Source organism: Dermacentor andersoni, chromosome 2, assembly GCF_023375885.2.
Source record: "Dermacentor andersoni chromosome 2, qqDerAnde1_hic_scaffold, whole genome shotgun sequence".
NCBI classification, from domain to species: Eukaryota; Metazoa; Arthropoda; class Arachnida; order Ixodida; family Ixodidae; genus Dermacentor; species Dermacentor andersoni.
In genome coordinates, this window is record NC_092815.1 from 210,326,569 (window position 1) to 210,340,642 (window position 14,074).

Here is a 14,074-nt window from a genome sequence, read left to right on the forward strand (position 1 = left end):
ATATATATATATATATATATATATATATATATACACGCAGAGAACGAGAAACGCCGCGGTGTCGACGTTAACGACGTTCGGTCGCGACCAAGGCAACCCGTGTACACGCCCATGCAGCCGCGCTATCACCGCCGTTATACGACCTGTGTGCGCGCGTCTGCTTCCACGAAACGCCGCTAATGAGCGTATTGGTGGCGCGCCCAGACAAACAGAAAAGCACAGCCACTTTTCTGTCCCGAATCATTCGCTTGCTAGCGCATACAAAGAGAGAGAGTGAAGAGTGGAGAGGGGCGTCTATAAGGCATATGGGGTCACGGCACGGCTGCCTCTCTTGCTGGCGACGTGCTTGCAGGCTGTCCTGTTGCCTCGCAGTGATGGCCTGCGCGCGGGTATACCAACACACCACGTATGCGCCAGCCAAAACCATAGGCGTTCCGTGTCCTGGTTCGAGATGACTACACCGTAAAATATATGATCTGAAGCTTGGCAGCGTTCGTTCCCTGTTTGCTTCCAGGGCACAATGGCGGGGTGTGGTTCGTCGACACGAAATGGAATGGTGTAGGGACCTTTGGGGCAGAACCGACCGGAGCTGTCTCTTCTTACGACGCCCTCAATATGTGTAGTGCCAGGCGCCCGGATACACCGTGCTCGGCGGTGCACTGTCCTATGCCTAGCGGAGAACGCAACAGAAAGGGCGAAACGAGCGATGTTATAAGAAAGCTAACTCCTGCGTTTTCACCGGTCGATGTCAATATTCGCGATTCTACCTTGTATGGCAAAGAATCGCATTGCATTGTAGTACCATATTTAAATGTTCCAGTTTCCGCTGACCCCGTGCCGTATGCTAAGTTTTAATGTGAAGCTATCTTTGCCTCTTCCTTCGTCTTTCTCACTGCTGCTGCTGCTGCTGTGGCTGCTGCTGTCAAGCACACCGCGTCGGAGGGGAGAGGGAGTGGTTCAGAGCGTGTGTATACATGATGGGTGAGTTAAAGAGGAAAGGCGACGCAAGAAACTTGTTTTCACCCCACCACGTCGAATGTGCACAGTGCCCTCTGGATGATGATGATGATGATGATGATGATGATGATGATGATGATGAAAAACTTTATCCCTCATTAAAGAGAAGAAGGCAACGGGCTAGAGGACGTGGGCGGAGGAACTACTTGAACTAGGCCTTCTCTATCCTCACAGCCCACTCCAAGATGGCCTCCTGAAGGTCGGGCCTCGATCTGCGCAAGGCAGCCTCCCACTACTCCTCATTATATATTAATTGCTTGAGGAAAGGGGGAAGGGGGTGCTTAGGGCAGCCCCACATGATGTGGTTTAGGTCTGCTTTGGGAAAGACGCAGAATTTGCAAGAGGGAGAAAGGTAAATGGAGGGGTGAATGCATTGGAGGAGGTAAGGGGAGGGAAACGTGCGCGTCTGCACTTGTCACCACAGAACTGCACACCTGCGCGGGGATTTGCCCATGAGTGGCAGAAAGGTTAAACGGTCTAATCGGCAGTGTGTGCAGATGTCGTGGTAGGTAATAAGCCGATCCCGCGCTGTAAACAGCGCCTCATCCGTGGCGAGGTCCGACACATATGATGCCTGAAACCGGACTGTAAATCCTCGGGCACTGGCATGAGCCGCCTCGATTGCGGCAAGGTCCGTATGCGCGGGAGTCCAGATTAATGCTACAGTTTGATGGAAAGATGGGCCAAGAGGAGGGAAAGGGCTGGTTTAGAAACCCTGACCGCTCCAAAGTTACGTATGGCTGCTTTGGAGTCGCTAACGATTACTGATGAAGTTGGGATTGTGAGGGCCAGGGCTATGGCCGCCTCCTCCGAGAAAGAGCCAGGAATAGATGCGGCCGCAGCGACCTGGCCGTGAGAGTTAATGACTGATATTGCATAACGATTTCTGTTCCCATATTCAGCAGCATCGAAATAGAGCACGTCTTTTGATGTGGAGAATTGTTTTCAGAGAGCCTTTCCTCGCCGACTCCTGCGCTGTTTGGGGTGCACAGGGTGCATGTCTTCAGGAAGTGGCGGGATGCAGAGGTTCTCGTGTATGTGATGTGGAATGGTGCATTTAGTCTCGATGACAAGTGCCGCAGTGATGGAAGGAGTTTGTAGAATGTGTCGACCTGTTGCGGTGTTAGAAAGTCTTCTATACTGGGATGTGAGATGGGCTTCTGTGAGTTGAGTAAGTGTGTTGAAGGTGCCAGTAACCATTAGCCTTTCAGTGGAGGTACGTATGGAGACCCCCAGAGCGAGTATATATATCTTGCGTAAAAGAGTGTCGATCTTATCTGATTCTTATTTACGAAAATGTAGATATGGTGTTGCGAATCTAATCTTACTGAGAACGAAGGCCTGGGCGAAGTAGAGAAGTTCGGCCTCCTTTGCTCCGCCATGTTTATTGGATACTCGCTCTAGAAGGCGCAAGGTGTGATCGACTGTGGTATGGAGTGTAGTAGGGTATATGTATTGAGCCGGTTGCTTTGAATGTGTAAACCAAGCACCTGGAGCCTGTCCATTTTAGTAACAGGGATGTGGTTTAGGACGACCTGTATAGTAGACGTGTTTTCGGCCCCCCAGTGGGATGGCAGGCGAAGTAGCTCGGATTTTGGAGGGGAGCATGTGAGATTCATAGACCCTGCATGAGCCATGACCGCGTTTTCTGCGGCCTGTAGAGTGTCTTGAATCACTCCATCGGAGCCGTCAGTCGTCCAAAGAGTTATATCGTCCGCGTAGAGCGAAAACTTGAGATCAGGAATAGATCGCAACGCTCGCGCCATCGGCATCATAGAACGATTGTCGATTATAAAGAAAACAGGAGAGCACTGGAACCTTGGGGCGGGCCGTAGCTACCTAAAGCGTACGAAGGGGATTGCTTTGTGCCTATGCGTATGGTTGCGGTACGGTTCGCTAAGAAGGCACGTATGTAGTCATATGCCTTTCCGCCAACCCCAATGAGATTAAGCTCTCGGAGGACGGCAGAATGTGAAACGTTATTGAAGGCTCCGGTGAGGCCCAGACTCAGAAAGAATTGCTTGCGTATCTAGGCTGCTATTGGGTGTAATGATGTCATGCTTCATTCGAAGCATGATATCTTGGCATGAGAGAGATTTTTGAAAACCTATCATTTCTGATGGATAAAGATTGTTGTCTTCCATGTATTTACTGAGTCGATTGAGGATGACATGTTCGGGTGTTTACCTATGGAAGAAGTTAGTGATATAGGCTTGAGATTAGAAATGTCCAATGGTTTGTTTGCCTTTGGGATAAAAATTACCCTGACATCTTTCCACGAACTAGGGAGGGTACCAGTGTCAAAGCAGTGATTGAAGTTATGCCGTGATGGCTGTGACGGAGTTGTCTAGACTGCAGAGTATTTTGTTGTTAATAAGGTCTGGGCGTGGTGCTGACATTGTGCACAGGGTGGCTAGGGCATGGCAAACCTCTGCTTCCGTGATAGCGGCGCTTAGTAGCTCGGTCGGTTGGCCAGTTTGCTTTCGCATGTCATACTGCTGAGCGGGAGGCAGATGTTTATGGAGGAGTTCGTCGAAAAGTCCGTTGAGATTATTTTTCTGTGCATGTAGCAGTTTGTTTATGCTGTGGTTGTTGTGTGTGCGTGATGTCGTAGAGTCTAATAAGTGTCGCAAGAGTTTCCATGTGCGCTTGTTTTCAAGGTTGTCATGCATGTTTTCACATTCCTGGCCCCAATACTGGCAGGCCAGTTGTGTAGTGTACTCCTGGATCTGGAGGTCTAATTTGCCAATTCTGAGTGTTAGCCTTCGGTTGTGCCGTCGCCTCTTCTATCGTTTGAGAACAGACTGTCTGGCTTCCCACATGTGCGCGTAGAAGCTTGGAATCAACCGTAGTGAGAGCGGTTTCGGGGAGCAGAGTGGTAGTGTGCGTCTGGGCGTCTGAGTGTAATTGCTGAACCCATTCTGAGATGTCTTGGATGCTTGTGGCAGCTGATATCTGGCGGGCCTCTTGAAAATTGTCCCCAATTGGTAAGTCTCAGGGGTTTGGGTGCAAATGGTTTGTGTTTGAATTGTAGTGGGATCGTAATGATGTAATGGTCGCTACCGAGGTTAACCTGTGAGTTGTGCTATGTGACGTTTGTTGGATATGTGCTTGTACGAAGTCAATAAATTTGTCGAGCGTTTCATTCTTGGCTGTGTAATCTGTATTGATTTTTTCACCTGCAGTGAGTGCATTAAGAAATTTAGCCTCCAGAGCGGTTAGCCTGTCGTTATAATTAAGAACGTCTCGTCCAGGGTGTCTTCTGATTGCGGAGTGCTCGGAGTTTTACGCTTGCTGGGGGGAGGGCTAAGCGGTTCCCGTTCAGTGGAGGGGCTAGTGTCCATAGGGCGACGTGAAGAGGTTTCAGGTAGGGCTGATGGATGATGAGTCGAAGGGTTGGCTTAAGAGGGAGGGGTTTCAGAGGTTGAAGCAGAGGGGTGACAAGATTGGAGTTCTAGTCTAAGTCTGAATTTCGGCCTTTAAAATTGAATTTTCTTTGAGGAGATATTCATTGTTAGCAGTCTGGTTTGAAGAGTAGCTGGAAGAGGCTGCCTTAGCCCAGCTTACCTGGGGTGGGTTGCCCGTGGAGTTGACGAGAGGAGGGCTTGGTGATAGAGCTGGCCAGTCGACGTCTTGGGTTGCGGAGCCAGGCTCGCGGTCCTTGCTTTTGCTGCGACTTCTTCGCTGGCTTGACTCGTGAGTGCGGTCGAGACTGGGAGTTCGGTTGGTGGGTGAAGTGTCTTTTTATGCCTGGGATGTGTGGCGCACGGTTGGAACCTTTGCTTGCACAGCAAGGAGCCGGTTTGGTGGTTTCCGGTGCACACAACACAGATGGAGTCACATTTGTGATCCTTGGGGGCGTCTTTCATTCCACGCTTGGGGCAGAGTATGTCGATGGCATTGGTGCAGGCGTCCTGGCGATGACCAATCTCGCGGCATCGGGTGCACGCTTCTACCTTCTGCCTGAAGGGGTGGCATCGAAGTGCACAGCCGTGGATGTTGACGAAGAAAGGGATGATTTTGCCTTGGAATATAGCCATGATGGTTTCAGTATTGCCCAGGCGTCGTGCACCTCCAATAGTCAATGTTGGGTTGCATCTGCGGAGGGTCGAGGCGATGCCGTCATCTGAGTAGTCTGCGGGCAATCGAATTCATCCTCTGCAGGTATCGATGGTATCAGCCACATGGGTGGCTTTCTTCGTAAGTGTTACCGTTGAATTGTAGATTCTGGATGTTGTGGTAGAGATCTGCACGACCCATGTCTGGTATGCTGATTAGAACGGTATTGTTGACGGTGTTGACACGAATTTGGTCAGAACTGGTGTGGTCGGAGATGGGGAGCCCCGCAGCCTTGAGGATGACTTGTCTGAGGATGCGTGCATGGATTCCACTGCAGTTGAGGCCCCCACGAACTCTTAGGATGATTTTATAACCGCTGCGCGGCAGCGGCGGGGGCTTTGGTTCTCCTCTTGATTGAGTTCTATGAGCCACTGCGGGGTTTACTGGTGGCGAAGGATGTTGACGCTGTCTTCAAAGGTTATCGTAAATCTCGCGCCAGGTGCGCGCGCCATCAAAGCCAGCGGCGTCGCGCTTCGTTCCTGCGCTCATACAAGGCGGAGTTGGGCCTAGCAGTGAGACGGTCAGCCGAAAGCCCTAAAAAGGCTGCGGCTCGCGTAAGGGATGTCGGAGTTGCTAAAAAAACTGTCAAGAATTGCCGATAACACTCACATAGGTCCAGGCAGGAAATCAGGCTCTTGAAGTCATCGGGTTGGCACAAAAAAATGCAAGAGCCAAGGTAACATGCGCGACGTGTATGTGCGTGTTGAGCCCACATTCGGCCTTAAATATTCGTTTTGTACTTATGCAAACGAAGTGTCTAAAGCTACGTCGGACGTACGCGTGAACAATACAGTTCGTCGCTTTAAGGATACGACAGAATGGCGGATACACAACGAGAACGCTATTCGGCGCTCGCAGTCCTCGAAGCTAAGTTTTGTTCCGTGGCAAACTTTTTTTCAACTTTATTATCCTTTTGTAACTTTCGTAATTTGAAATGGCGAAAACATTTTCGTCACTTAGATTTGTTAATACCAAATGACCGCAAGCGACACTTCCTCAGGTCAGGTACGCTTGACCGTCTTATTTAATGCATCATCGGGTCATTCGGATAAGCATGCTTATTGCTCTGTTGCTACAACACGTTTATTCTGCTGTTTTTACATGTGCTCTATAGCGCTCATGTAATAATAGCACACGATACTTATTTGAATGCGTGGCCCGACGGTTCGATCGATGCGTGTGATAGTCCGGAAGTATTGACAATTAACATGCTGCCTTATGAGATGTATAGTGGCGAAAAGGGTTTCACCACGTCAGGAAAACTGCCGCAGACGAAAAATAATAAAAAAGAAGGATAGCAATCCAGCGTAGCAATCGGAGATTTTACTCCAACCTTAACAAAACAGCCAACTAGATAGTTTCTGTGCTTGCAATATTAACCATTGACTACAAACTGTTCATATACTACCGAATGATTTTTACTGACTTCGACGTTTTTAGAGCCCAATGTTTGTTTATGTGCTTCACGTGCGTTCTACTCAGACATTAGTTCTGTACTGTGTTGAACACAAACAGCCACTGTGTGTTTCGTTAGAAAACCAGTCCTCAACCGCGTTGGCACTGATTGCCACCGAAGAGAGCTATTGTACGCGCCTCCTCGATCCCGTGTGCGCAGAATTCCATCAATGCAGCATTCACTACTCTTAGTTGACGAACTAGTATCATAGTAGAAGTGTGTATATTCTATTTAAACAGCCAAAATGCTTTTAACTGTATGCAGAACGACGACGTCTAATACGACACTGTAACTCGCGCTAGCAATTGGCAAGCTTTTGTTACTGGTTTGCCTGTGGAAATCACGGGGAAGGCGGGAGATGGAAATTCAAGACAATGATCAAAACGGGAACAAGGTAAAAGCGGGAGACAACGTTTCGACAAGTGGACTTGAAGATGTCTCCTTGAATATGTCACCTTGAAAAAGACAAGACCACTTGACGGAACGTTGGCTCCCCTTTTACCTTGTTCTCGTTTTGCTGGTTCGTTTGCCTATGGGTATTATTAAAGCAGTATCCCCAAGAAGCGTCAAGAAAGAACTGCTTTAAGCTACAAAGCAAGCGGTACGACGAGGGTCACTCGCACCTGCTGCAAAGGAAAACTGAGGGCGACTTGAAGACCGGTCAGTGGAGCCAACCGACCGGAGAAGACTCGCGCTTCCCTGCTTTCGTTCGTTCACGATTCTGTTATGTGCGGATTGTGGTTTCAGCTCTGACGTCTTCGCATTTGCGGAACGCTGCAATACGAACGGATTTCCAACAATCACCCAGTGGATCGGCAACGAAGCGTGATTGCAGCACTGCTCTCTTAGCGATAAGCACACGTTGTCAAATTATCGCGTCGTGGGCCACCGAATGGAATGCCTTTGGCTTGCGGTGAAAGCGCGCAGCCCCGCACTGAGAAGCAGATGCGGCAATTGTAACAGCAATGGCGAGCACGATGAATGTAAAATTAAAACATTAGATTATAGGGTTTTACGTGCCAAAACCACTTTCTGTTTATGAGGCATGCCGTAGTGGAGGACTCCGGAAATTTCGACCACCTGGGGTTCTTTAACGTGCACCTAAATCTAAGTGCACGGGTGTTTTCGTATTTCGCCCCCATCGAAATGCGGCCGCCGTCGCCGGGATTCGATCTCGCGACGTTGTGCTCCGCAGCCCGAGCACGATGACCTGCGCGAGCTGCGCCGAAACTGGCAACGCTGCACCACAACACACAAAGTAAGCGCTCACGCGGAGTCCAACGTTCCTATGCCCGACATATCCACACGGGAAACATGACGAAACCAATGAGAAACGTCGGACGTACTTCCATAAAAGACACTGCCGAATCCTTCTAACACACCTGTAAAGAAATATGGAGGGAGACGTCGGACGTACCTTAAACCACAGCCTTCCGAAAATTCATTTCAACAATGAGGCCTTACTGCAGCATTCTCACGGTAATTCTAAGCTGTGGTTTAGTAGCAATGAGTAGTTCCGAAGCAGATTAAGTCCCCACCATTGTGGGTACTGCTCTGCTGGAAAATAAGTTGTGCTGTTTACTTTGGCAGGCGTTGACATTATTTTCTGTGACCCACCGTGATACGTTAGTGGCTATGGTGTCCGGCTGCTAAGCATGAGGTCGCGGGATCGAATCCTGGCCACGGCGGCCGCATTTCGGTGGGGGAAAATGCGAAAATACCAGTGTGCTTAGATTTAGGGGTCCGTTAAAGAACCCCAGATGGTCAAAATTTCCGGAGTCCCCCAGTACGGCATGCCTCATAATCAGATTGCGGTTTTGGCACGTAAAATCCCAGAATTTAGTTAACTTTCTAAAGATACATTGCGCGACTACCCCATTTGTTGGGTAAGGTTTCCGTCTGCTGATGGACTGGTTATGGTTGGTAATAACAGCGAACCATACAGAGCGAATTACACTTGTCGAGTGAACCTCTGTGGACAGAGTGAGGTCCAAAGCCGTGGGAGATGCTGAGTTACAGATCTGTTTATTCTACATAGCGCATGGTCCAGCATGCGGCATGATGATGGCAAAAGTTATTGCGGTGCTAGCACGGCGTTAGCACATTCTTCCTTCCGCCGATTTTTTCCTCGCGAAAGAAGAGAACGAGAGCCGATTGTTTTTCGCCGTGTTGTTCGTCCTGTCCTTCGCGACGGGATTCTCCCGCCTTGCGGAAATTGCTTCCGCACAAATGATAGCCGAATTCTCTTCTTTTTTTTTTTTTGATGCTCTTCCGATATCATTACTGTTTTAATGGGGGGAAAGGCAATTCCCTAAGCACAAAGCTTGTATACGGTGTTTTAGGTAACGGTATCCGAGCTGTTCAATAAAAAAAAAGAAATTGAAACAAGACGTTGCAAGTAAAATTATAACATCAAAGGTGTTTAATCGTCAGTACTTTGACAACCGAACACTGTAGATCTTATAACTGTATATTGGACCGTGTTTTTAATATCTTTTTTTTAGTTGAACAGCTTGGCTAACGTTAGCTGGGAAACAGCGTATGCATCAGGCTCGTTTACCAACACTAGTGATTGCTGTGCTGAGTGACGCCATTGACCTCATACAGGAGGCCAGCGTAGATATAGCACAGTGATTTCAAGTCTACGAGACTTTAAATGCACGAGAACGATGTCGGTGGCTGACACAAGTATTTTATAACGATTGGCGCTTAGGTCGTGCTAGATCGCATTGGGTTGGCCGCACATGAGCATGTACATTTATGTTTAATTCCCAAGCCAAGCGATCAGGAAGTGAGTTGATTTTTCAATTGACACTGGCAATCCACAGACGCCGGTTTTCTAGGTCTAGCAAAACCGATATACCCAAAAAGTTCACAACACAGGCCGGACCCACGATTTGATTATAAGGCACGCCGTAGTGAGGGATTCCGGATTAATTTTGGCCACCTGGGGATCTTTAACGTACCCCAAATACACTTGACACGGATGTTTTTGCATTTCGCCCCTATGGAAACGCGACCGCCGCTGCCGGGATTTCATCCCGCGACCTCGTGCTTCGCAGCTCAACACCACAGCCGTTAAGCCTCCGCGGCGCGCCCAATATTGTCTATGAATAACAGGAACAAGAGCGCAGCCAAAACAGATGTCTGCGGGACGCCCGAAAGACACCGCTTTATTACACGAAGTGGTAACGATCTGAAAAGTAATTGCTAATCCAGCCAACTATCCCACCATTGCCAAATTTGTTAGTTGTTCAGCATGTGACACACGGCTAAAAGCCCCCCCCCCCCCCCCCCTGCCCTCCTTTGCGAAGTCTAAAAAATTGACGTCAATTTGCGGGTCCTCAGTGATGGCCAGCGCAAAGTCATGCGTTGCCTCGACAAGTTGGGTGACAGTAAATAATCTGCTTCTGAAACAATGCCGAGGAAGCGAGATCAGGTTGTTTTCTTCCACATATCTTGGTATTAATTTTAAAATGATCTGCTCAAGAATTTTGCAACTGGTACACGTGTGAGAGATTGTATACGGGAGTATGACAGGACTGATACGTCATCGTACTTGTGCACCGGTATTACTTTGGCCCATTTCCAGTCCGCGGGAAGGAGGCAATCACGAATTGATTTCGTGAATATGCGGTGGAGATATCTGCTAACCGGTATAGCATAGGGTTTTAAGAAACTGTTTGGTATTTCGTCCGGGTCGCTACATTTTTAAATCAAGATTTCAGAGCAGTGAAAGAATACCAGGTGCTGGGATCTGTAAAGAAGGTAGCGTCGTCGTCATCATCATCATAATCATCATCAGCTTATTTTATATCCACTGCAGGACACAGGCCTCTCCCTGCGATCTCTAAATACCCCTGTTCTGCGCCAACCGATTCCAACTAGCGCCTGCGAATTTCTTAACTTCATCAACCCGCGTAGTCCTTCCGCCGTTCTCGACTGTGCTTCTTCTCGTGGCACCCATTGTGTAACCCTAATAATCCACCGGTTATCTAACCTACGCACTGCATGACCTGCCAAGCTCCATGTTTTTCACTTAATGTCAATTCCTTCTAGTAGGGTCTCGGTAATAAAGGCGCACTTTTGTCATCCCGCTATTTCTGGTGCTAAAACAACGAATGGAAGTAAGAATTGGAAGTAAGTAAGAAATGGAAGTAAGAAAACATTTGCTTTTATCTGCCCTTCCGCGCCCGGTAATGAGGTTTCGGCTGCGCGTTTATAGCTCATGCATGTAGCGCAAATACTTATCAGGTGAGTTTTTGATAAAGCTGTGTAACATGTGTCCGAAAAAGCGTTGTTTCGCGTTTCGTGGCTTGCTTTTTAACACAGAAGTAAGCGATGCTATCTGAGAGCTAGTGCATCCTTGCACTTTGCTCTACTGTCTTACATCGTGATTTTGAGCTTTAAGTGAATTATCTCGTGATTAAGTCACGGATTCGGCTTTCTTGGAGTCTTTTTCCGTGTGGCAATAAAGTTATTTATACATTACATAAAATTATGGATTGCAAACAGTGTCCAAACTTGAGCTATGCTAGCGCTGTCATTGGAACAAAGATCTGAGAAGTCGAAATAGGCGTGTAAAAGGTAGGCGATCATAGCTGCATCATCTGCTTTATTGAAGAAGAGTAGGAGCTTTACTGCGTCTCGTTTTCGAAACGGAGCTAATAAAGCCAAGGTGAACAAAACCATCTTGTAATCAGATATTCCGTCTACTGTTTCAACACGTGCATTGTCAGCTGAAAAGTAATCACTCGCAAATACAACGTCTACCACAGAAGAGAATGCCCTGCACCCGAGTACGTTCAACAAGTTGGAAGAGATTAAATGGCAACAAGGACTCTATTAGAATGTTGCTGTACAGGCAAACCGGACTCGGCGAGAGCCAGTTTACAGCGGGTAGGCTGAAGTCACCCGCCATGATTATCTCGCCACCGAGCATCCGTGAATTCAGATAGTCAAAGAGAGGGTCCAGATACTTAGCTACAGCATTCAGGGGCATGTAACTGGTGTCAAAGTGTATGACGTAGTAATTAAAGTGAAGCTTCCACCAGAGTGCCGCAAGACCAGTCCCATGTCGCAGGATGTAATAAGCAATTCCCTGCCGCAAACGTTTTGCAGCGCCTCCTCTTTCTCTCCTTTTTTGATACCTTGTGATATACTAAGCATGCACCTGCCTGCCAGCTCTTTCGCTCGGCTAACCTCTCGTTTGAATTTTCTCTTAACAACGCGCGCGTATTTTCACATAGTGGTTGATACGGTTGATGTGCAACGGCTCCCTTGTTATACATTCTTAGAATAGAACGAGAAGTAAAGGGGTTAACCAAGGGGCCCGATTTTTAAAGAAATCATATCATAAGCCAACAAACAAGGACACCAAGGACAATTCAGGTGAAATTTCTTTTTGTCTTTCTCCCCTTTTGGACACATCATGGCGATGTTTCACTTGAGGAATTTCTAGTTGGTTTGTGGCGTTTTTCTTTATAAGTTCTGCACATGTTATTTTTCATTTATTTTCTTTCCAAAAAATTATGTTGGGATTAGTAATAGATTAACCTATCTTCTAATAGAATCCGAATCTCAGCAAATCCCCAGCAGTGGGTATGTGGCATCAGCGAAAGAAAACGAAGCGAAAGAAAAGGAAACGAAGAAAAAGAGGAGCGGCACGGGCTGACAGATTCCATGTTATAGAATCAAGAGAAGAAGATTCTGTGCTCCTGCTTTTGTCGACATATTTCGTGTGTTTTGTGAGCAGGAGTGTTTCAGCAGCGGCCAACTTCGCGGACGATGGCTACCTACACCACGAGGCGCGATCCACTGGTCACCTGCCCATTCAACCCTGCACACCAGGTGAAAAGCGGCCGATACCAGATACACATCACCAAGTGTAAGAAATCTCATCCAGGCATAGATATCAACCACTGCCCCTTCTCTGCGGACCATGTGGTCGAGCCGAGCAAGCTAATGCACCATGTCTATACGTGCCCATTAAATACCACCGTGGAGCGCTTCCGAACCCAATCTGATAAGGACGTGCCCGTCACGGAGCCTGTGGTGGCAGACAGCAGCGGCGATGCAGCACCGGTCATCGAACCTGAGGAAAACTGGGAGGAAGAGGTTAGTGAGCCATCGGCGTTGGAGACTAAGCTTCAGCAGCCAGCTGTCCGGCCCATTTTCACCGACGTTCAGTCCATGGCTCCGGCGCAGAGGAGGAAGTTCTACGCGTCATTGCGCCAGAAAGCAACGCAGCCTCCATCCAGTGATGCAGAGGCCACAAAGACGAAGCCTGAAAAACCTGCAGAGGAGCCCAAGGCAGTGACAAAAAGTGACGAACCAGTTGCGTGCATCCCCGTGCAGCCCCCCGCTGAACCACAGGTTCCTCAGTGCCAGGCTCCCCCGCAGCCTGTCATGCTGCAAGATGTGATCGTGTGCCACAGTGGTTGGAGCGACGACGAAGACGGTCAACAGCAGTTTTATTACATGGGCGCAGGACGAGGGCACCCAGGCCATATGTTTTCCTCTGACCTGGAGGTGTCTGACGATGAAGAGGAGAGGCAAATCCAGGCACGGATGAAGCTGTTGGGCATCGGGCGTGGCCGAAGGATCAACTAAGACTGCACAGCTTTAGCTGCACGTGATTTGTCGGCGGTCGTTCAGAATTCCAGCGGGAGGTTCAGCCTGCCCACCAGACCAGTGGTGGCATACCTGGGGGTTGCCCTCACCGCAAGAATCCGCTGAGATTAGAAGATGACGCTGCTTCTGGTTGGAACAGTGCATGCTTAGATGTCACTCGTTCTTTCTTTTTGTTTTGAGTGCGATGCTAGACGAACCCTACACGTTATGACCCATACTGTGCTTCTGGAAGCTATTCACCATTTTTGTAGTGTCTTCTGAGTATAACTTGGCTGGACGTCTTTTTTTCCTTTAGCTTTCCTATCCTTGGCTAATAAAGAGTGTTTCTTAAAAAGCAAAAAATTTCACCGATCATTACTATACTCCTTAATGTTAATATTAAGCGCAGCTGTCCGGGTTTGTTGAATTCGCGATATATTGTGGCAAAGAATTTGATTCTAAATGACAGGGTCGCTCTCGGCGGCGGCGCTGAGCCTCTGTGCTCGTTCGGCTCGTTCAGCAGCAACTGGAGACGAAACATTTTCACCGGTTGCGTCACTCAAAGGAAAGCGGGAACGGGAACGTGGGGCTCGCGCGAAGCGCATTCCCTGGCGGCGGCGACGTCGCACGCGAAGTAGCGCAGGCGCAGTGGGTCCGAAGCCCACGCCAGCGCTTTGTTTCCGCGCTGGCCACATACATGCCTGGTCGCTGCCGGCGCTACGCTTTCATCCTCACCCTTTCGTCATACCCTCCTCCGCTTTACGCCTCATGGTTCCGCTGCACCCTCCTCTCCTCGCGCCTCCTCGCTCTCGCCGCTTTTCTGATCCCCTATGCGCGCCGCGTTCGCTCAACTTTCGCTGTGCCCGTTCG

General features: G+C 48.7%; 1 protein-coding gene across 1 annotated transcript; it reads left to right on the forward strand.

The window, feature by feature from the left end:
* The first annotated feature begins 12,318 nt into the window (after window positions 1-12,318).
* Window positions 12,319-13,520, forward strand: LOC126540176 (uncharacterized). The gene has a single exon (XM_050186962.3). The coding sequence runs from the start codon at window positions 12,380-12,382 to the stop codon at window positions 13,202-13,204; it is 825 nt and encodes a 274-aa protein (XP_050042919.1). The 5' UTR covers window positions 12,319-12,379; the 3' UTR covers window positions 13,205-13,520.
* Window positions 13,521-14,074: the final 554 nt, after the last annotated feature.